The following is a 22641-nucleotide window of genomic DNA, read 5'->3' on the forward strand; positions in this document are numbered from 1 at the left end:
GCCTATGATAATCCAAGATTTCCTTCTTAAATATGTTGAAGAGTGCTTTCCAAGTAGGCAGAGTTCTTTTCCTAAATCATCTTATGATTTTGGAGGGATAGGGACATTTTTGTTCTTAGTAGTTAGGTATAGAACCAGAAAGGGATTAATTCAGGATACTCATAATGTGCTTTCACATCTATTTAACTTTTCCAAAATCCTGCAAAGATAATTGATACTTTACATTTTATAGAAGGAAGGCCCAGAGAGATGAAGTGGCTTAGCTAATGTCCTATATAAGCTCATAAATGGCAGTGCCAAGACTTGAATGCATGCCTCAGGACTCCTTGGCCTTTGTTCTGTGGTATCATTCTTCCTTGGAATTCTTTTTGATGAGTAAGAAGCTTAGATTGAAAAGAAGGTGTGTGTTTTGGCACAGGTGTCAGCAACTTGGCAACCTTTAGGCAGCAAACTTTGGCGCATCCCTGCTCTTGAGAAGCTTGCAATCAGAGATGGGGCAGAGCGAAGTGTAATAGAGGTGTAAAAAGCACTTGAGTCTCAGGCTAGCCTTTGGAAAGTTCTTGTTTTCTCTTAAGTCTTCCAGTGTATCCTCTGAAGTCACATGCCCCGAGTTCTTATGAAAGTTAACTGAAACCCATTTTAGTAGTGTCATTTTCTGATACTAAGAGAACTCATGCTTCCTCTCCTGTTGCTCCTGAGGTGCATCACCCCAGACTACAGGGTATGTTAGAATACAAAAGGATGCAGACTAGTTTCCAAATATGAGGCAAGGTAACTGGAGCTCACTGGAGGAAGAAACTGTGTGTGTGTGTGTGTGTGTGTGTGTGTGTGTGAGAGAGAGAGAGAGAGAGAGAGAGAGAGACTGGGAGTCACAGGAAGGGGAGCCTCCTGCCCCTTCAACCTCTGTCATTTTCCCCTTTTGGGAAGATTACTGCCTCTTGTAGATCATTCCAAGTCAGGCAAGACTTGCCTGGAAAAAGCATCAGATTCTCTCTAATCTGGAAACTCTGGCCCTCATTCTTTGTGACCATCTGCCAGCCAGGGGTTCTAGAACTAAGCATGGAGTTGTAGGGGGCTTAACAGTAATGAGTGGTCTTCAGGGGTCTAAATTTCTTTAAAAGGTAGCAGATAGTGAAATTTCTGCATTTCTCAGCTCTAAATTTCTCTTTTAAGTGGTAGCAGATGGTGAAATTCTTGGAGTCTTCCACTAGAACCATCACATGCTCTCTGCTTCCAGCTTGTGAAATTAATAAATAAAAACAATAATAATAAAGTGATCATTGTAACTCAAGGGGGGCACTAGATCCTGGAAGAGCAGAACTCTCCATGTGGCCAGAAGTTGAGTTGTGTGCCACCACTAATAGTCTTTTCTCCCATAACAGGTGACTGGTTGGGAGAGGGGATGAGGGGATTTACTTTTCTGGATATAAGGTTACTGATGTTTGTTTCAGTAGGTAACATTTCCTCAATCTTGTACAAAAATACATTTACCCGTTAGTTCATTGAGACATTCCTTATTCCTGTTATGTAGCTAGAGCAGTAATTATTCTTTCCTTCACTTTTACTGCTTATGAGGAAACCAAGGCTTGGCATGAGGAAGTGACCTCCACAGGGTCACACTGCTCATCAGTAGTAGGGTGAGCTCCACAACCATGCTCAGAGCATTTCCCATCTCATCCTGGCCTACAGGTAGAGAGAGGTGTTGGCCTTGGTCCCATCTGAGGTGGTAGACTCTTTCTAGCATAGAACCCTAGAGAGGGGTAGGAGAAAACATTCTTGCTGGACAGTGAGCAGGCTCAGCTGCTGATGACACTCTCATAAGGAAAGGGGGATAGGAGTTCTGGGCTACAGTCTGCCGAGAGCCATATGAAGTTGCTTTTAGCAAGTACTTTATTTCTTAGTACGAGGGGCTGGGGTCATGTCCAGGAACCCCAGCATGGGCCATCTGTTCCACTTTAGGTTCTGTGAACTTGGCAGCCAGGGAGTAAGGCAGGATGAGCTGAGCTGCTGGTTTGGAAGCTGTGGACTAGAACTGCTTAAGGAGAGACTGTCATCTTCTAAGTGAAAAGTCCTAAAACCCCTCTTCTCTTCCCTACCCAGGCTAGCTTTACTTTGTGGTGGCTAGCTTAGTTAGTTGCATGTTTTCTAAAACTTGAAGAATAGTGATAGAAAACGTAGCCCTTATGCTAGTATCTTCACTCTGGTTAGGTCCTTTGAAACTTGTTACATCTGTGAAGAGGGCTGGGCAGGAAGGACTATGATTACTACTTTAGAAATGAGGATATTGAAGCTCATAAAGTTTGCCTAAAGTAGTTAAGGCTCAACCTGTCTTCTCTGGTATCCAATTATGGGGTTTTCCCCTTGGATCTTGTTACCTGTGCTCCTGTTCTAGATCACTAAATACAAACCATAGCTGCAATAGCTTCACTTTACCCCCCAACAAGGAATACCTTCTGTCACTGAGGCCAAGCCCTCCCTACTGAGAGAGAAAGGCCAAGCTCTAACCTTTTTGTGGTTATCCCATGATTGATTTCTGGCAATGGGAGAGTCTTGAAGCTGTGGCTCAAAGCCTAACAGAGCCTCAGTCAGCCAGTAGTGCCTCTCTTCTCATTTCCACCAGAAAAGTCAAAGCTGCCTTCAAGTTTGGGGGTATACAGCGGTCTCCCTATTTCCTCCCACCCCATCAGTCCTCTGGGATACTTTCCAAGACCCCCAATGGATGCCTGAAACCATAGATAGTACTGAACCCTCTATATATTGTTTTTTCTATGCGTACATACCTGTACGTACATACCTGCTTAACTTATAAACTTTAGCACAGTAAAAGATTAATCATAATAACTAATAGAACAATTATAACAATATAATGTAATAGATATTGTATGAATAGGGTCTCCCAGAAGATTTTATTGTACTATACTACCCTTCTTGTGATGATGTAAGATCCTGAAATGAGGTGAATAACCTAGGGGTAGGCATTGTGACAGGCCACTATTGACTTTGATTGTGACTACTGGGTAACCGAAACTGAGGAAAGAGAAACTGCAGATAAAGGAGACTGCTGCCAATAGTTTGCTGTGCAGCAGGGGATGCACCTAAGTAGATAAAAGAGAAGTTGGGGTTGGAGGAGGGTTTTTGTTTCAGGCAGAAGCTGTACCTTTCATAAAGGGGCCAGAGGGAGAGAAAGGCTGGAGAACTGTATGTGTGGATTGAGGTGGTCAGGAGGGAGAGGGTGTTGGATTATGGAATAATCTGGATTCTATTTCTGGGGACTGGAGGAAGGAAAGGGCAAGTCTAGCTGGAAAACTTACACTTTAGAAAGCCATTCTCTCCAGCTGAGTCATCTACCTGCCTGCCCTCAGGGAGGGTGGGGTAAGGGAAAGAGCGAGCAACCTCTCTAAGACACTTCCTCATCCTTTTATAGCCTCACCCTACCAGTCAGTCCCTGCACTTAAGGCATTTTGCAAGGAAAGGGGAAGCGTCAACCAAGGCTACCTAAGCTTTGGAGAGTCACTCCTCCAAGGCCTGTAATTAGTAGCATCAGGACTGAAGGCTTGGCTTTATAATGCCTCATCTAGTTCCTCCTCCTCCCAAATCACAGCCTTACACCATTAGATGCAGGAGGGGCCTTGGTAATGAGCCTAAACATCTTCATTTTATAAAGGAAGCAGCAAATCTAGAGAGGGGAAATGACTTTGCAAGGCCGCCTGCTGAGTGGGATCTGAACTTATTAAGGCTTTTAGGATCACAAGAACATCTAGGTAAAGTCAATATTTCACTCTTGGGGAAAACCCAGGCACTGAACATGTTTCTTCTCAGCCAATGACTATTATTAGAAAGCCACGCTGTCTTTTTTCCTGGACCCTAGGTTAGCAATCTTCTTTTCATTGAGAGACAAGAATATGGGGAGAGGAAAAGGGAGATTTCATAGTCAGAAGGAGAACCACACTGGCTAAAAAAAAGTTTTCTGAATGTCACTGGACTCCTAACTATCTTGGAACCCACAGTTATTGCAAGGAAAGACATGGAGGCTGGATTAGCAAAAAGCATACGGGTGGCTTCCTTGTGGCAGCAATATTGGGATTCAGGATTTTAGGATCATAAAGGTTATCGGGAGAGTACCAGAGAGAATTTTTTCTGTAGCACTTTGAAATGCCTGGCAGACAAGGAATTGAACATAAGACATTTTGTTATAGTATCATTGTGTTGCAGGGGAGAAGGAGAGATGGACAGGTATTTAGAGGTAAAATGGAGTTAGCACAGAAGTGTGTGGTGCCATGCAACTTCAGGATGACCATGAGCAGAGGTCTAAAGTAAGTTAGAAAGGCAAGAAGGAACATTGGCTGAATTAAGACCCGGAAGGGGCCTTAGAGACGGTGCTAGTACAAAGCCATCCTTCTAACAGACTTAGAAACCAACATGCAGAAAATAAGTGTTACCTAGTCAGTGCCACACAGTAAGAAGTAGGACTAGAATCCAAGAGCTTGCTCATTGATTCAGAGAACACTCAGACTCTTCACTCTTAATGGTTTTCATTTGGGTTGGCCCAGTAGTTTTAGGAAATAATTTCATTCCTGGTACAGACTAGTTTATTAAATGTTTATTTGGGAGTTCGGCCAGCTAGTGGTGTTTATTCCATGTCTTTGGTAAATATTTCTGTAAAGTTCCAAACTGACATTTCATTTTCCTCTTCTTGAATTCTCTTGTTCTGATATGTTGGTTCCCAACACCTGTTGGCACATTTACCTGTAGCTTCTTTTCTCTCTAATTTTAAGGATGATAGCCAGAGTGGTGAAACAAAATCTGGCTGCAGAATCTGGCCTTCTCTGCACTTACAGGTTCAGCTACATGATCCCACAAAACAGGAATGAATGACGCTGAGGCAGAGACACTGCCCTCCTTAGTTTTACATTTATGGTTTCAAGTCTGAAAGCAGTTACCCTAATCACAATGCACAGGACAACAAAGTGCATAGGAAAGTCGTGTGCTCATTTATTGAGGTGATTGGGCCTGTCTGAACTTATCCATGCTTGAGTCATGCATATTTTCAGAGCTGGAAAGTCTCTTAACAGATTTTTCTACCCAGTTCCCGTACCTCTTTGAGAAAGAAACTGAGGTCTCACGTCACAGTGATAACAGTAAAGCTTTCTTTTCTGGTTTTCTCTTCATTACTGTTTTGGTGTTTGCCTCCATTTGGAAGATTTAAGTCAATATGCAGAAAATGGCCAGAATTGATGCTTCCAATGGAGTAATGTCCTTTGACCAGAAGCCTAGGGGTGACCTCCTGTTTTCAGATTGTTCTCTTGGGGCTGTGCACATCCTATTGTGTTCATGGAGACTTGCCCTTCTTGCTCTCTTGCTCAGAACAACCCACCTCTAGCTCACCCCACTTCTGTTAACCACTCCACCAAGGGCTGTAGATGACTAGCTCTCCTTGGTTTAGGAAATGGTTATTTCCGGTATAACTAAGGCTAAGTCTGAAAGACCAGCAGAGTAATACAGGAAATCTGGGTCAGTCTAGACCAGTGGTTCCTAAGTGTTAGTTGGGTGTTACTGAAGTACTTATTACAAATGCAGATTCCAGGACTCCACCCTATATATACTGCTTCAGAGTCTTGGGAGGATAGGGTGTGGACATCTGTAAGTTTAATAAGCTTTCCAGGTGATTCTGGTGCGCAGCTAGATCTCTGATACCCACTGGGATCTTTGCTGTCAGTCATCTCTTTCTGTATGGCTGAGACTCCTAAATAGACCTCAGAGACAAAAGGACAGCCCTATTAAATTAGTACAACCTTTTACAATATGCAAAATCTTCCCATCTGTGATTTTTATTGGATATTCACAATAACCCTACTAGACAATAGATAGGCATAATTGTCCCAACTTGGCAGGTGGAGAAACTAGGCCTTGGAGAGCTCCCAGTCTAAGATCAGTTAATACTTGACAGAGTAATAAGTGACATAGTTCCAAAGCTACCTATTTCATATATTCTGTTATTTAATGTAGGGCCTAAGCCCAGGGCAGGACCTGACCTTCATCTTTGGTTTCACTCATAGACTTTCTAGAAGGGATGATCCAGTTGCAGTTCCCATGTGCTAGGGATTAGGTCTGACCTCGCTGTCAGGGGCAGAGATCTTGCCATAAAGTATTAGCACTAGGTATTATTTTCATTCTTGTACTCCAGAAAGCCAGCAGGTGCAGGGTGGCAGTCCTCACCAGCGCAACGACAGGAGGCCTCTGGGGCAGGTAGATTGACTTTATTTCAGAATTTATAATCAATTTAACTCATACTAATTGGTGGGTAATGACATTCTACATTTCCGAAGACATTTATTTGGCGTCTATAAAAAACCCACAAGTGCTTGCTAAGCAGATGCAACTTAAATTGAGATATAAATTCATTATTATTATGATTGCTCCTCCTGAGCAGAGCTACCCAGCAGCCCCAGGTCCTGTGGTCTTTTTACTTTTTGGGGGGAGTGAGGGAAGAGATGTACGCAGTGTCTCTGGTAGAATTCCTGGTCATTTCAGATCTGTATTCTTTATCTTGCTAAGCCCTTTCTAATGGGACGTCAGGATTGGATACTCTACCTTTGAAGCCTTTGTCCATAATGTATGTGTTCTGACGTCTGTCCATTCCACAAGCACCTGCGTTAAAATAGTATAAAGAGAGAAAAATAGTGAGTGACATTTACTTAGACTGCTTGTGTTTTTGCTTTATTTTTTTCTTGCCTTTCTTTCCCTCCCTTACCCATAAAATTAGTTCTTTAGTGATATAGGAATATTCTGGGTTTAATCTACTCTAAATCATTTTGACGATGCAGGAATTCTTACAGGGCTCAGAAGCATTAGTGGTGAGCTACAGCACCCCCTGGCATATGTAGCCCCCCCTCCTTTTCCTCTTTAACCTTAACTATGAGGGCAAGGTCTTCAGTGACGTGATCAAAGGCAGTTCTGATGCCACCTGAAGTCGCTATAGGTGAAGTTTCAAGCTCCAGAAGTATAGGATGAGGAATGAATCCGAGCCCTTTCTTAGCTTGGGGATGGGGTATGACATTCCAAATCCCAGTTCTGTTGGATCTTGGAATGGGATTGAAGACTGTTTCTTACCTCTCAGCTCTGGTCCTGCCTCCTCTCCTGGATCTGAAGTCAACTGAGTAGAGCCAGGGAGGGAGGTGGATAGTTGGCTGAGATTCTTGATTTAGTCATCTTTTCAGAATGTAGTCCTTTCCATCCATAGACTGCTCTCTTGGTTACCCATTTTTGGAGGTGGACCATTTGTATGTAATTGAGAATTGTCTTTGAAAAGTATTACTAGTATTTTCAGTCTGAAGGATTTTTCTCCCTTTTGGCTGTCAAAATTTTTCCAGCTCCTACAATGCATGGTCCTTAGCTATGCTAAGGAGGCAGGACATAAAACTTTAGGGACCAAGCTCAGGTTCTTTGCTGCTGGTGATACCAGAAAAGAAGCTGTCTGGCATTTTTAGGTTGAGTCTGTAATGACCTTGGCTCAGAGTCCTTTTCTTTTTCCCCAGCTTTTAACTGAGGACACACTACCAGGCAAGGCATGCAGCAAGTAATTACTAAAATACAATGTGACTACATTTGACCACCCCCCCCCCCCCCCCCCGTTTTGGACGCTGAAGGTCAACCTGCTGCTGTTTAGATACATCCCCATACCATACCTCCTCCACAGAGTTCCTAAATTGAAGTTATAGGAATCTATTCTTATTTGCCTGCCTTCCATACACTACTGAGTGATAGAGCAGAACCAAACCAAGTTTTCCTCTAGTTTGCTATTCTTCTAAAAGGTCTATAGGTACCTGTGCCCTTCAGAAACATGACTAGCAAGCTGTATCCCTGGCATCAGTTCAGCCCTTTATACTAGACAAGGGCTTTCTTCATCCTTCCTGAGGCTAGACTGTTAACTTTCCTTTTTTTTAGAACAGGAAACAGAGGGACAGTGACTTATCTGACACTAAATAAAACTACAACCTAGATCTCCCTAAGTATTCTTTCCCATTGGCCACCAGCCTGCCTTAGTGTAAGGCAAAATAGCATGATAGCATGTGGTGGCTCTGGCTACACTCTAGACTGTACATCTAGAAAGCAGGGAGAAATCTGGGCTGAGCCCAGAGGATGCTCCCTTGTGAAAGAGATGCAGCGTTGGGGGAGGGGGGGGGTGACAGGGGGTTGGGAGGGTTGTATTTGGTGGGGTTATTGAAAGACCTAGACATGGCTCAGGAAAACCGCAGCCAAGAGCACAGCCTCCTAGGTACAGACTCAGGGTCTTTGCAGCCCATAACTGCTCAATGCACAGATAAATCCAGAACCTTCATACTTCTGAGTGCTACTGCACCCAGGGGCCTGCAGAAGTTGGCAGAGCTGCATTTCCTTGAGCTCAAGAAATGAGCTAGAGCCTGAGGGTTGTCCAGTATACTTAAGGCGCTGCCTTAGCGAGGCCACTTCGTAGGGGGAGCTGCGTTCTCTGTTGATTCACCATGCTTACTCCTATAGCATCTATTTCTATAACTCCACATCCTCCCACAGCAGGACTGACTTTGCAAGTCTCCTTTTATCATCTTTCTCAACCCACTAGCGTGAGCCTAATACAGAACAGAGAGGATGTTGGTTGACAATCCTTCCCTAGCCTCTCCAGATCCCTGCTTGACAACCCTACCCTATGATCTGGGAGAGCTTGACCTGAGCCAGAGGTGGGTTTGAGGTCTCTCTGGGGGACATCGGGCTTGTCATCCACACCCACAGGGTCCAGAGAGCCCCAAAGGTGTTCCCACCCTCAAGTCATTTCTCAGTGGTTTGGGGTTATATTCTGTGGCCTATAGGACGTACGGTTATGTTGTGTTCCTTTCATTTAATAGCAGTTTGTCCACATCCACTGACCACAATGGGAGCAGAAGGGGGATGAATCGAGGCAAGCTTCCTTTAGATAGGCGATTGGGCTTGTAGACTAACCATGTTGAGAGGAGGAGGGCTCAACAGGGAGAGGTCTGGGACCATGGGGGTGAGTCAAGGGGCAGGAAGGAGTAGGGCAGGTGCTGGGTCTGACCTGGTGAGTGTGGCTCAGCGGGGCGGCTGAGGTGTCTAAGTTCAATGTAGAAGTCCTCGGGCGGGTACCTGGCCTCCAGGGCACTGATCTGGAAATGGGAGTCTAGTGAGAGGAATGACAGGGAGGAGCCATTATTCCCAGGGCCCTGGTATGGCGAGGGGTGGTGGTAGGGTAATGGAAGGGGTGAGGGTCAGGGTAGGATAAGCTGGAAGGAATTAGGGCCCCTGTGTATAATATCCAAAGGGGCTAGGGCCAGGGGGATCAGTTAAAGTTGAGGCCATCTACCTTTCCTCCCTCACCCCCACCTCTCACCCCCCGAATTTGGTGCCCACTAGGGCAGTGGAACAAAGGAAAGAAGCCCTTGGAAGGGAGTACCTTGGCAGGGCCTGGCTCAGGCAAGAGCCCCTTTCCTAGACAGTGAATACATTTTTTGCCTGCATCTGGAAGCCCCATATCCAGGCCCTAGCTGTTTCCTTTGTGGTCCCTGGGTCATAGCCACCCTCTCCCCTAATAGAAATGGAAGGGCATCCTGGGCTTCATTTGCTTATGAGAACTGAAACAAGGACTTAGGTTTCCTCCCCATACCCCTTCTCCCTGGGGGAACCCATGCTCAGGATTCATCTACTAACCTCCCTTGGAGCTAGAACAGGGCCCTCTTCAGTGTGGAAAAAGGAGACTAGGTGGGCATGATGGTAGGAGACCAGACTCAAACCACTACTGACCTAACACGTTCACAAAGCTGTAGGGGGTCCAGCCTGCTGTGTCTCTGTCAAGGGACTTGTTACTGAGCTGTTTGGAGAGTAGGAGAGCAAGTTAATCCCTTTGCTCCCAAGGTGCCCCTGCCCAGCCTTCACATTTTGCCCAGCACACTTACGATGATCATGCCCCACCTCCATTTTAGATCATTGAGGAAAAGGAAGAGCTAGGTGGACCTTGGCATGACAGATCAGGGAGCAGAATCTACCCCATTCTGAGCTCTCTGGCTGAACCTGTAGGGTTTCCAGACCTTGGGACAAAGTAGTGCAGGGCAGCCCAATAGCCAAGAAATGGCCTGAGCCTAGCTGGTTGGCTCTGCCAGGGGAAGTAGGTCAGCCAGGTGGGGTTGAGCTGTAGAACAGGCTCTGGCAGTGTCTCAGATGCAACATGAGTCCATCTCCAGCACAGAGGGAGGTGCTGAGGCTGTTTGCAACATCACTGTCACCTCTGCTACCTGACCTGGCCTGTGTGTGTCTCCCTTTTGTGTCAGCAAGGGAAAGCCTCGTCCTTGGCATTGTTTCCCTCTAACCTGCTGCAGTCTTGATAATGTGGCTCTAGTTAATCAAGAGCCTCCTACTAGGAAAATCTAGATTCCCTTCCCTGAGCTTCCAGCTCCTCAGATAAGCCTAAAGCTGAAGCTAAGCTGAGCTGAGAAGATATATGGGAAGAGGGGCCAAAGCTATGGGGATGATGGCCACAGACTTTGCACTGGGGCCTCAAGGCACCCTGAATCCAGCACTGCCATTTCCTAGGAAAACTGAGGCTGAGAACAAGTAGAAGAAAGTAGTCTTGGGGTGCTAACTTGACAGTGGTTGCCCTTGGGGTTGTACGGTGTCTATGTTATTGTTAAGGGGTCCAGGCTGCACTGCTAAGGGTCTGTGGGCCAGACAGGGAGAAAGGATTCCCAGAACTCTAGGGCAGAGGCTTAGAATATGGAAACTGCTTCTGTCCATGTTCTCAACACAGGAAGGATATTACAGGAAGCCAGGAGCTTGGGGATTGCCCTCCTAACAGTCCCGCCATTGTACTTATGCATGTGCAGGTGTGTGTGTGTGTGTGTGTGTGCGCGCGGGCGCACACGTGCACATGCTTAGGTGGTGTCAGGAGGTGTGCAACATAAGCCTGTCAGACCTTTGTGGTCCTTGAGGCTTTTCTACAATTCTGAACTCCCTGCTCTACCAAGTATGGGTCCTGGCACTCCAGGGGGCTCCCTCCACATGTGGGCTGAAACATCCTCGCCCAAGAACCTGTGATTATAAGAGGAGCTCTTGCCATCAGCCAGGGTTATGCTGGGTGGGAGCTGTAAAGGGAGGACCCTGTGCAGGGTGCTGCACACCTGTCCTGGAAGGCCCGTAGGGCTTGCTGTCCATGAGAACACTGGGTATGGCTGATGTTTGGGTTTCATATTCCGTGTGTGTTCTGATTGAGAAAAATGGTTGCAGGTAAAGGGCACCTGGGTTGCTCAGTTGGTTCAGGATCTGCCTTTGGCTCAAGTCATGATCCTAGGCTTTTGGGATTAGGCCCCACATTGGGCTCCCTGCTTGGCTCTCCACCTGCCTGTCCCCACCCTCGCTCATAGGTTCTCTCGCTCTCAAATAAAATCTTAAAAAAAAAAAAAAAATGGTTGTAGGTATGTGGCAATAACGTGAATGCCAGATATAAGCATCAGGTGGGTACCTGAGTAATAGTAGTTACACTCGAAGGTGCTGGTTACATGTATCCTGTGGAGAGGCACCGTAGTGATAGTGGTAGATGGTGTAGTGTTTTGATTACATGTTATATGGCAAAAGTGCCTACATGGTTTATGTGAAGAGACGGCTCCACGTGATGATCACCTGATTTGGTACCAGTTCATTACACACAGGTGTGTGGGGGTATATATCCTATAGAATGATGCTATGGGTGGGTTATACATGATGTCTGCTGGTTACATGGCACTTGTAGGTTCCATATAACCTGCTGGCTTCCTGTTAAATACTTCCCAGTGTTTACATGTCCCATGGATCACAGGGCTGTGTTTAATGTTTTGGCAGTTGGTTCCACATGAACCCTCCAGGTGGAGTGCAGAAGTGAGGGCTCATTGGGAGGACAGTGGGTAGGGGCTAGGGAGTCAAGGGCCCGGTACCTTGGTGGGGCTGTTCCTGTCCAGAGTGCTGGCCTGGCTGGTGGCAGGCCCCCCGCACGCCAGTGTGTGGTAGCTGGAATTGGAAAAGCACTGGGCATGGCTGCTACTTTGAGACAAATCTGGGAAGAGAACAAGGTGCCATACCATCATACCCCTGCCCCTGGCATGAGATACCCCAATATTAACACTTGGGCTGGGTAGCCTTGGGAGTGCTCTGCAAAGAGAGACACCTAAGTCCCCCATCCCCCAGCTTTCTGGTATCCACTATCTCCACAGAAATCTGTAGAGCCTTGTCTCTTCCTTCATGGTATCCCTCCCTGCAGGATGCAGGTTAGGCTTGCCAGGGTGGAGGGTGGCACTCAGCAACTAGAGCATGGATGAGGAGTGTTGGCTCTGACAGCCTCATATGTCCCTGAGTTGCTACTGAGGGCTGTGCTGACGACCCTCCCCTGCCACCCTCTAAGATCTATCCCAGGAGTGAGGCCATAAAGAGAATCCTCTTAGTCCCAGTGCTGCCCTCTTGTGGATTCCAGGACCCCTCCACAGCATTGGGGAATTCCAGTGGAATGGTGTGGGAAGTCAGCCAAACTTACTCATTATAGTCACAGAAGAAAATCCCCAAATCATCTCTGTGGGCTTGGAATTTCACCAGGGGATATGTGCTTTGGCTGAAACCCAGGGAGGCAAGTAGGCCAGGAGCTCTCTGAAGGCAAGGTCACACCTAGGCTGCCCCTGTTTACCCTGTAGCACCTGGCATGGAGTTGGGACATGTTAGGCAGTACTTAGCAGGAATGGGCTGATGTGATCTTGGTTTTCTAAATCCAAGATGCAGGAGGCTACAGGTCAGCCATAAGTTAATGGAGCTAGCTGGACAACGTGATGATCCTTGTGCTTACCCAGATAGGCCCAGCATTGTGTGGCCCAGGGCTATGGGCAATTTCAGAGCATTTTGATCTCTTCTGTTTAACTAAATATGCAGCAAACGGCCTCATTTCTAAGGCGGCAGTCCAGGGTTCTGGCACAACAGCCCCACCTCCACCTCATTCAGACTCTAGATAGAATGCCCATTGGAGATATTATCAAATTTGTGGACATCCTGGGTCATTGCCCACACTTTTAACTCACCCTTCACCCCAAGTCAGGCACCATCCCCTTCCACTGTATCAATAGGACCCTCCTAACTCTGGGAACTGGGAGGGGGAGTTGCTCTGAGGCCTTCACCAAGGAAGCAAAGATGGGACAGGGCTTGGAAATAGCCCCAGGGCCAGTTTGGGCCAGGAAGAGGTTCCCCTGGAGTTAGGAAAGTTACTGTTTAGTGTAGGTGTTTCTGTGGCCAAAGCCCAGTGAGAAAGTTGGGAAGCTCTGGGGAAATGGAAGGAGGCTCCTAATCATAGCTGCTCAGAGCTAGGCACCCAGGAAATGACATTCTCATAAAACCCTATCTACCTTTTCCAAGTAGGCTCCTGCTCCCCACCTGCGTTGTCTCTCCAGGAGAATCTGAGCATCCAGCCCCAGCAGGACAATCCTGCAAGCATGACCACTTTAAGTTCGACAATAAACCTGGGTCTCCCCAGGGATATCATGTGGCTCTTCCTGGTGTGTGTGGGTGGATGTGTGTGTGTAGGAGAGGGGATGCTGAGGGCATAGCCCTTACCTGAGAGCGAGTAGTCGGTGCTGGTCATCCTCATGGCAGGTGTATAGGAGACACGGGGAGCCAGGTCACGGCCTTTCTCTTTCTGTCGCCGCCGGCGCCAAGCAAACAGGCCCAGCAGCACCACAATGAGGAACAACAGGAGACCGATGCCTGTGACAGCACCCACTGAGTGCCGCTCTGCACCCAGCGCTGGGCTGATCTTGGTGTAGGGATTCAGCTCCTCCATCATGAGGGCAGCTGCGGACGGAGGGAGGACCTGAGTGGGGCAGGCCTCCTTGCGCTTCAGATCTTGGCTCAGAGCCTAGAACCCTCTAACTTTAGGAGACCTGGGTGTTCTGGTCTTTGGCCCTATTCAATCCTTTTGTTACCCTATCCTTCACTGTGCCTGTTTCTTCCAGCTGCCTACAGGGGATGGAGTTTCAGTGACATGGCAAAGAAAAGATGTAATCTGGATGGCAAATAAAATAACAAATGTTTACTGAGTACTTTGTTCTAAAAACTGAGTTACAGATATTAACTCATTTGATCTTCCCAGCAGCCATATGAGATAGGGACTGTTTAATTATTTCTCTTTCACAGATGAAGAATCTAAGTCATCGCGAGGTTAGATAACTTACCCAAGCTCATATAACCAGTAATTGGTAAAGTCAGGTTCCTCAGAAGTTGGGAAAAATTGGACTCAGCCCATCTCCTTGCTTACCAGTTGTGTGACTCCCAAGTCCTCAGTTTGCCCATTTGTAACATGGGGACAGTAATCCCACCCTCCCCAGGGAACTGTGAACACCATATGACAGACTGGCAATGAAAGTGCATTTGTGCCCAGGATTATTGTCTACAAAACCCCTCATGATGATAAATGTGTAGGCTAACTCTCCATACCGTTGCTGCTCCATACTGATCTAAGCCCACAGTGGGGGTCATCCTGCTGCCTGGCACCGCTTAGACTTCTACTTGGCTATCAGCAACTGGCTGACTGGAGCTAGCGAACATCCTTGGGGAAGTAACGTGCTGCGTTATCATACTCTTTATCATCAGGATGCAATGGGAGTGTCTTATGGCCCCCTCTGTGGATAATTGAGAGCCCATTCTCATTCCTCATCCTCTAGAACAAACGATATAATCCCTTGTTTGCAGCACTTCACAAAGGGTTCTTATGTATACAAAAATCAGTTATTGTTTGCATATGTGCCAGGACTGTGCTGAGTCCTCTATTCGTATTATCTCCACCTGGTCCTCACAACTGTACTACGGGGTGTCCTCTGAGTGTAGAGCTGGAGCCCAGGTTGAGCCCTTTTGGACTCCTTGGCCCTCAACAGAACCTTGTACTGTGCTGGGAGACAAAGATTAATCTACCCTTCCTACTTTGCATGTGGAATAGTAAGCCCAGTAAAATGAAATGACTTGCCCAGGACATCTAGCAGGTAATGGCAGGACCAGAATTTGGCCTATCTTCGGCTGTCCATTGGCCTTTCCACAGGACTAGCTGTGGTTACCCTTGTTTGGCTCACAGGAAACTTGGCCAAGGATGAGCATGGGGAAGCCAAGACTGAGAGGCTCCTGCTCCATCTGCCTTTAATACACAGTACCTGTAGCCTCTGCCTCCCCCTCTGCAACATAACCCTTCTGGTCTCCTTCCAAAAGTAAAAGGGAAGTCACAAACTGTCCTTATGAAATCCAGTTGTTCCCACTGGAATCTTTTTAGGTCCTGCCTCCATGGGGTTCTCTCCAGAGCCCCCTACCTAGGGACTCTCTCCACCTGTGTATTACCTTGGTCACACCGGATTCCTTTGAATCCAGAGCTGCAGTAACAGGTACCAGTGACGTGATCACAGGTGGCATTGTTCATGCACTCACATAGCTGCTGACACCCGTAGCCAAAGGTTCCTGGGGCACATCCTGTGTAGCATGAAGAAGAGATGGGATAGCCAGTGAGATACACCCATTCTCCCCATCCCACTGTGGTTCAGTTTTGATGCCTGGGGGTGGACGGAGCACCTTAGCCCTGAGTGGGGGATACCCACTCCTACTTCCTCCTCACTTGACGCATTCATGCAGCATTTTCCACATGCCAGGCCCTGTGCGGGGTGCCATTGAGGCTTCAAAGAAGAATTCAAGAAGATCTGTCTCCAGGGGTGCCTGGGTGGCCCAGCTGGTTAAGCGTTTACCTTCAGCTCAGGTCATGATACCAGCGTCCTGAGATTGAGCTCCAAGTCGGGCTCTCTGCTCAGCAGGGAGTCTGCTTCTCCCTCTTCCTCTCCCTTCTGCCCCCTGTTCATGCGCTCTCTCTCTCTCTCATTCTTTCTATTCAAATAAAATCTTTAAAAAATAACCTGTCTCTTTTTATTCCTTCAGTACCCTCTCAGGACTCTGTTCTCTCAGCATCCTCCATCCTTCCCCTCCCCACAACTGGAGGAAGAAACTCTATAAACACTGATGTAGACATGACCTCCTTCAGCCTTTTTTCTTGGAAGCTGCTCCCAAACTCCAGGGAACAGGAGGTGCAGAGAGCCCTGAATGAGTGGACTTGGGAGAGGCTTCCCTGGCAGAAGGCTGATGCCCGGCACCAACACCCCGGGGCTGGGCCTGGGACAGCTTACTCTGCTCACAGTGTCGCCCGGTGAAGCCCGTACGGCAGGTGCACTTGCCGCTGACGTGGTCACAGCTGGCACCATTCTGACACTGGCACACGCGCCCACAGTCCTTCCCGTAAAACGCTGCAGGGCAGCCTGGAGAAACAGGAGTACAGTTGGGACCAAACCTGTCCATCTGCTGCCTCTTTCTCTGAGCACAGGGTGAGGGCCAGTGAGACCCTGCGCCTCTCCTCAGCTGTCTGCACTCTGGATGCTCAGGCTGAAGGGGTAGGGGTGGCTGTGAGGGGTCCTTTACACCAAGGTGCCTTAGCGCTAGAGGCCAGGCGGGGGTCTCCCTGCCGTGCAGCCACAGGCTGTTCCTCCCTCTGGGCCCCTCTGTCCAGGGGGTCTGGTCTAGGTGCTTGCCAGAGTGCCTTCCAGCCCTGACCTTCCAGGACACGGGCCGTCCGACCCCCTGGATCCATCCAGGTTTCCCAGTCCTCGGGTGGGGTGGGGGCCCTTCCTGACCCTCGGGCCGCCTCCTCCCTCTCTCCACAGACCTGGACGATGCCCAAGGCAGCCAGCAGGCCGCAGCATGGGATTCCGAATAGCCGGGCTGCCGGGAGGCAGGACTTACGCTGCGTGCAGAAGAGTCCCCTCCAGCCAGGGGTGCAGTGGCAGGCCCCATCCTCAGCGCTGCAGCTCCCCCCGTTGTGGCAGCTGCACGTATGGAAGCAGGCGGGGCCCCAGAACCCCGGTGGGCAGGCTGGGGGCGGAGGGATGCAGAGGGTGAGGGCGAGGCAGAGCGAAGCAGACAGGGAGAGAGACCAGTCAGCCAAGATGCCAGCATACACCCAGCTGGAATTTCCTGCCTTCCTGACCCGCTGTTCCCAGAATTCTCCACTCCCCTCTTGGCCCACTTACCCGGGATTCCCATGAAGCCCAGATTCTCTGCCCACTCTCCCAGCTCTGAGGGCTCCTGAACTTCCCTTCTCAGGGGGACTGGCTGTGATCTGGAGCACGTGGGTGTGTGTGGTAAACTAAACATTGCAGTTTACAGTGTGAACACTGTGTGTTAACTTCCCTGTGACAACGGGGACTTTTCCAGGATAGGGACTCCCCACTTCCGGTTGGTAAGCTTCCTGAGGATGACACTTGAGTCTCCTCCACCAGAATGGAAATTCCCTCAGGCCAGGCCATCTAACTGGGGCCTCCCTAGTGGTACTGTCCCTGTCTCGCCCATCAGACAAGGTGCTCCAGGGTGGAGATTAAGCCTCCACCCTTAGATTGGTCCCTGTCACCTCCATATCAGATTGGGTGCACCTGACAAGAGGAGCTTCTACAATGCCTTGTCCGGGTTTATTATGTGCCCAGAACATCACATGGGTCACTCAGGGGACGCTCTCACCCCTGTGAAGTGAATGCCTTGGCGTCACCTCACTTCCCCATTCCAAACCCCAGAATGCTAGTCCCTGTCCCCTCCTCCTCTTCAACCAAACTTAAAGGCTACTCCTTGCTCAGGTGCTCGTGGAGTATTAGTTCTCAGTAGTATCAGCAGTATTCCAAACAATGTCAATACGTTTAATACTAACAGTTAATGATGCCAACGATCAATCCTAATAACTCATCATGTTAGCTGTGGGACTCTAAATGGGACGCGGGTGGACATTCCATTTCAGTCCTGGCAGGTGGAGGCACCAGGGGATGAAGAGGTTCTGGGCAAGGAGGAGGGTGTGTTTGGGGGCCTGACTCCTGGTGGGGGGCATTCCTTGGGCAGCTGCTTACCCTGTGAGCAGTCCTTGCCAATCCATCCAGGGAAGCACTGGCAGGAGCCATCGATGGGGCTGCAGGTCCCGTTGTTGGCACAGGAGCAGAGCTGGGCACAGTCCTGCCCAAAGTGTCCTCCAGCACACACTGTGGGCACAGGACAGCCTGTACTCCCCAGACCACCACACACAGCTGCTGCACCCCTAGAAGTTCCCAGGCCACAGCTATACCGGCCCTGGGCTCACAGATCTGGATGGGAACTGCCCACCTCCACAGCCCCATCACCCTTCTCCAATTGTACATAAATGAGTTCCCCTCTTGTGCCCACAGCTGCATTTTTCTGGAGGCTCAATGATCCCCTTTGAAGGCACAGACTGAGGCCCAGAGGGGTCAAGTCTTTAGAATTGGGCCTCACAGATGGAAGCCGTGAGCCTGGGAATCCCGCTTCCACCCTCAGTCCAGTGCTCCCCACACTGCTCTACAGCCTTTTGCTTTCCATTACCACATTCTTGCCAGCATCACTGATCCCATAGGCATGAGGGTGGATGACATTTGTAGCTGGAAGGAGAAGGTTGAGTGCAGGGTGAGGTCGGCGTGCAGACTGCTGGAGGACTCTCTGCCCCCCTGTTTCTTCTGTCTTTCCAAATCCCAACTGTTCCTCAAGGCTTGGCTCAGCTTCAGGACAGCCTTCCTGGACTCACGCTGAGCTCCTGTGGTATTCCCACTTTGAGTCACTTGTAGGGTTGTGGTTCTCACCTGTCCTGAAGGAGTCACTCCTTGGTCCCTAAAGGAAGGGCTGGTTTCCTCAACCAGGCTGCAAGTTCCTAGAGAACTAGGGCTGAGTGCTAATAGAGCACCTACCTCTCATTTCCCCTGCAGGTCATCCTTTACCTGCTTCCTACAACTTGAGCTCTCTAAAGCATCGCTCTCTTCAGGACACTTCTGTGCCCTGCTTAAACATCCTCTGTGGCTCCCCACTGCCCCAGAATAAAATCTGGATCCTAAACATCAACACTTAAGCTCCTTCACCTGGTGACTACCCCTCTCTCCCAGACACATAAGCCACTGGCCCACACACCACTTCCTTATAACACCCCATGTATTCGCTCCAGCTGTTCCCTTCCAGAACTTCCCTGACCCTCCTGTCCAGCTGTGGAAATCTTACCCTGTGGTAAGGCAGGGCTTGAACTCACAACTCTGAGATCAAGACCTGAGCTGAGATCAACAATCAGATGCTTAACCACCTGAGCCACCCCAGGCGCCCCTAACACTCATTTTAAATGCTAGCTTCCCCATGATCCCTTGGCAGTAGGCTGCTAGTCCTTCAATAATCCAGTCTGTTCTTCCTTAGAAGTAAAATCTGGAGTTTTAGCTGGGCTTATGGCCATCCGCAATAAAGACTTCATTTCCTAGGCTCCTGCACAGCTGGGTATGGCCATGTGACTATAATCTGGTAAGTGGAAATGCATGTCTTTATTGTCCATTCCTCATCCTTGTTGAAGGATAATATGGATTATGGATTAACAACTATGGATAAGGTGGCTGGAGTTTAAGCAACTACCTTCCCTCAGAATTGGAGGTCATCTGCCAAGGACGGCTGAGTTACAAGACAGGAGGAGGCTGGTCCCTGATCTCTTTGTAAGCTCCCCTACCATTCTCCAATGGTCTGCTTCTGGATCATTTCTTTCTTGTTCAATTTCTTTTTTTTTTTTTTTCTTGTTCAATTTCTTTCTTCTTTCTCTTTCCTCTTTCTTTCTTTCTTTTCTTTCTTTCTTTCTTTCTTCTTTCTTTCTTCTTTCTGAGGGAGCTAATGTTCGTCATTTTAAGCCAGTTATTTGGGATTTTTATGTCACTCATAACTGAACTTAATCCTGATTTGCCCATCATCTCTGTTCTGGGGAGTTATGTCCCTATTTGAACTTCCAGACTCTCTGTTCTTCCCTAGTCTTCTGTTACTGGGACCTGTGAGCTGATTTCAGGCCAGGCCTGAGTTCTACCCATGTCTTTGTCTTCCATGATGCCTGGAAAAACCAGGCAAGGTGGCTGAACCTGTGGTAGTAAACTGGCTGCCCTTCAACTCCCGAGTTCTCTTGGTGAAGACTGAGCCCTGAATTTCCCCCTCTAGACTACAGGCTTTGTGAGGGCAGGGAATTTGGCTCTCATGTCCTTTGCCATGTCTGAGTGCCCAGCACAGTGCCTGACACTCAGGAAATAATCCAAAATAATCCAAAACAGGCCCTAGGTGCAGTGGCCTTCCAGTAGGTTCTACTGGGATCAGTGACTCCTGTCTCTTCGAGCTCTTCTCAGTTCAACCTTCTCTCCTCAAAGCCCACTTCTAGCCAGTCCTACCTCCTCAAAGAAGGCTTCCTTGCATTCCTGTCATGGGAAAGGAATTCCTTGAATTCCCGAGGCCCTCAGTCAGCTGAGCTACATACATGGAGGATCACGGGAAAGTGCTGATTCTTGAAGAGAAACAACTTACCCAGGACCTAGTTCTCTTAGCCCTTGGGCTCATACCCTCTTTTTATGCCACACTGCTTCCCATTGCCAGCCCTTCCCCAACCAGATTGTGGGCAGCTGGAGCCTGGGCTCTATGTCCGCCCTGTGCCCTTCCTGGACATGATCAGTGATTGGGACAAATAATTAAGGCAGGATCTAAAGCTCCAATTTAAAGCTTTGGGTTCGGGTCTTAATATTATTCACGTATTCAACAGATACTTCTATGGCACTTACATGCTCCAGACACTGTTCAAGGTGCTTCACAAATATTAGTCAATCTTCTGTAATACTGTCAATGTTAGATATTCTAATTATTACTCTATTATTAACTCTACTTCACAGATAAGGAAACTGAGGTTATCTAACTTGCCCAAGGTCACACAGCTGGGAAGATCTGCCACTTACTAGCCAAGCACCTTTGAGCAGACCCTATGACCCCTTCTCAATCCTGTTTCCTCATCTTTTTTTTTTTTTTTAAGATTTTATTTATTCATGAGAGACACACAGAGGCAGAAACACAGGCAGAGGGAGAAGCAGGCTTCCCGTGGGAAGCCCGATGCAGGACTCGATTCCAGGATCCTGGGATCATGCCCTGAGCCACCCAGGTGCCCCTGTTGCTTTGTCTTTGAAATGGAGCCTCACCCCTCCCACTGGTCTCAGGCCGTGGTTAACAGCTGTGGGGAGTGGGATGGCTGATGTGGGGCCCTGTTTTAACCCTGGCAATAACCTCAGCTCCTTCTGGGGCAGATGACATACACCTTGCCACCTGCAGCTCAGGTTCCAGCTTCAGCTTCCAGAACAGCAGGTTGCCACTCCACCTCCTCCCAGCCTTTGGGAAGTGCTTGATTTGGGGAGCCCATTCCCCAGTCCTGGCCCTGCATGGGCAGTGTGGAGTGGACTGCTCCACCTCCCCATAGTCCCCAAACCAGCTCTGAGCTGTTCTAACAAGATAGTCTCATCTTTGAAGTCTTTCTCACCCACACAAGACTGACAAATTCACCTACAGAGCTGCTAATGCGATCAGTCTAATACATTAATTGGTCGACTTCTTAGCTGAATCAAGAGTGAGGCAAAAAGAGGGGCGGTGGAGAAGGGGGCTGGTGAAAAGAAAACATCTGGTTATATTTAATCTATGTTTAATGATTCTGCATAAGCAGTGTCTGTAATTTGTAACTCGCTGGAAAGCCAGTCATTAGAAAGTGTCAGTTCCATTTTTTATAAGGCTTGAGACTTAACCAGGGCAGTTGCCATTAATAGCAAACTCTATTAGATCTATATGTGGAAAATACTCATTAGGCCAGCGGGCGATAAATCAGACATCGCAGGATCTGAGAGTTACTCCTCGGGCTGCTTAGATCCTAATTTAGACCCAGCCTATCTGTATTGACGGCTGGCTCTCCGATGTTTAATAAGTAAACCTCGACGTGTCAGGTTATGATTAAACTGTCCTAGGAGGGCTGCAAGCAAATGAAACTGTCACATATACTTCCCTGGAGCCCAAACTTCTCATGACCTCAAAGCATCACAGAGTGAACTTTCCACTCATCCATATTAACAGCCCATACACTTACAAAGCCAGCCCAGCTCAGTGGTGATTATTCATCAAAAGGATCTGCTCCCCCGGGAGGTAGTGAGCTCTCAGTGGAAGCATTTAAACACAGATCAGATGAGATTCTTGCACAGATGACCTTCAAGTTGCTTTAAGCTCTAAGTTTACCTTAGTCTGAGATCTCTTTGCTCCTTACAGGACAGAGTGCAAATTCTGTAACCCTGTGTTCAAAACTGTCCCAAAGGCCCCAGGCTACGTTCTCAGTCCCCTCTGCCATCCCCACCCAGCCCCTGCATCCCACAGCCGCTCCCCACTGCTGGACAGTTGGATGTCCACACCCGTGCTGCTTACTCTCCGCCTTTCTTCCTTCTCTGCCTCTTAGGCTGAGGCCTAGCTGAAGGCCCGCATAGCACAGAACCATCCCGCAAATCAACGCCACTTTGGCCAAACTGAGCCAGGGATGACAATAAGCAGCGGTGTGTGCTGGGGCCAGCTTCTACCTTCACACTGGTTGTTAAATATTCAGGAATTCTGTGACCCATGGTAAACCCCTGGTGCCACGGAGTCAGCCGTGATGGAGATACTTAGATCATGGAACTTGCTGGCAAATGTTACAAAGCAAGGCTTTTCCTCCACAGAGAGCCAGTTTAGCAG

The 22641-nt window shown here is 48.4% G+C and overlaps 1 protein-coding gene across 6 annotated transcripts in view; it reads right to left on the reverse strand.

Moving 5' to 3' along the window:
- MEGF11 (multiple EGF like domains 11) overlaps positions 1-22641 on the reverse strand; it is a 343797-nt gene that overhangs the window by 3720 nt on the left and 317436 nt on the right. For 2 of the 6 annotated variants that reach the window (XM_077881548.1, XM_077881549.1), the window contains 9 exons: positions 17958-18086; positions 16810-16938; positions 16200-16328; positions 15370-15498; positions 13603-13839; positions 11949-12067; positions 9790-9856; positions 9068-9169; positions 6592-6648 (listed from right to left, as the gene is read on the reverse strand). In XM_077881548.1, coding sequence (XP_077737674.1) covers positions 6592-6648; positions 9068-9169; positions 9790-9856; positions 11949-12067; positions 13603-13839; positions 15370-15498; positions 16200-16328; positions 16810-16938; positions 17958-18086 — 1098 coding nt within the window. The remainder of the gene's footprint in view (positions 1-6591; positions 6649-9067; positions 9170-9789; positions 9857-11948; positions 12068-13602; positions 13840-15369; positions 15499-16199; positions 16329-16809; positions 16939-17957; positions 18087-22641) is intronic. The other 4 variants (XR_013370476.1, XM_077881551.1, XM_077881552.1 and 1 more) reach the window with 4 other exon arrangements.

This window comes from Canis aureus, chromosome 32, assembly GCF_053574225.1.
Source record: "Canis aureus isolate CA01 chromosome 32, VMU_Caureus_v.1.0, whole genome shotgun sequence".
NCBI lineage: Eukaryota > Metazoa > Chordata > Mammalia > Carnivora > Canidae > Canis > Canis aureus.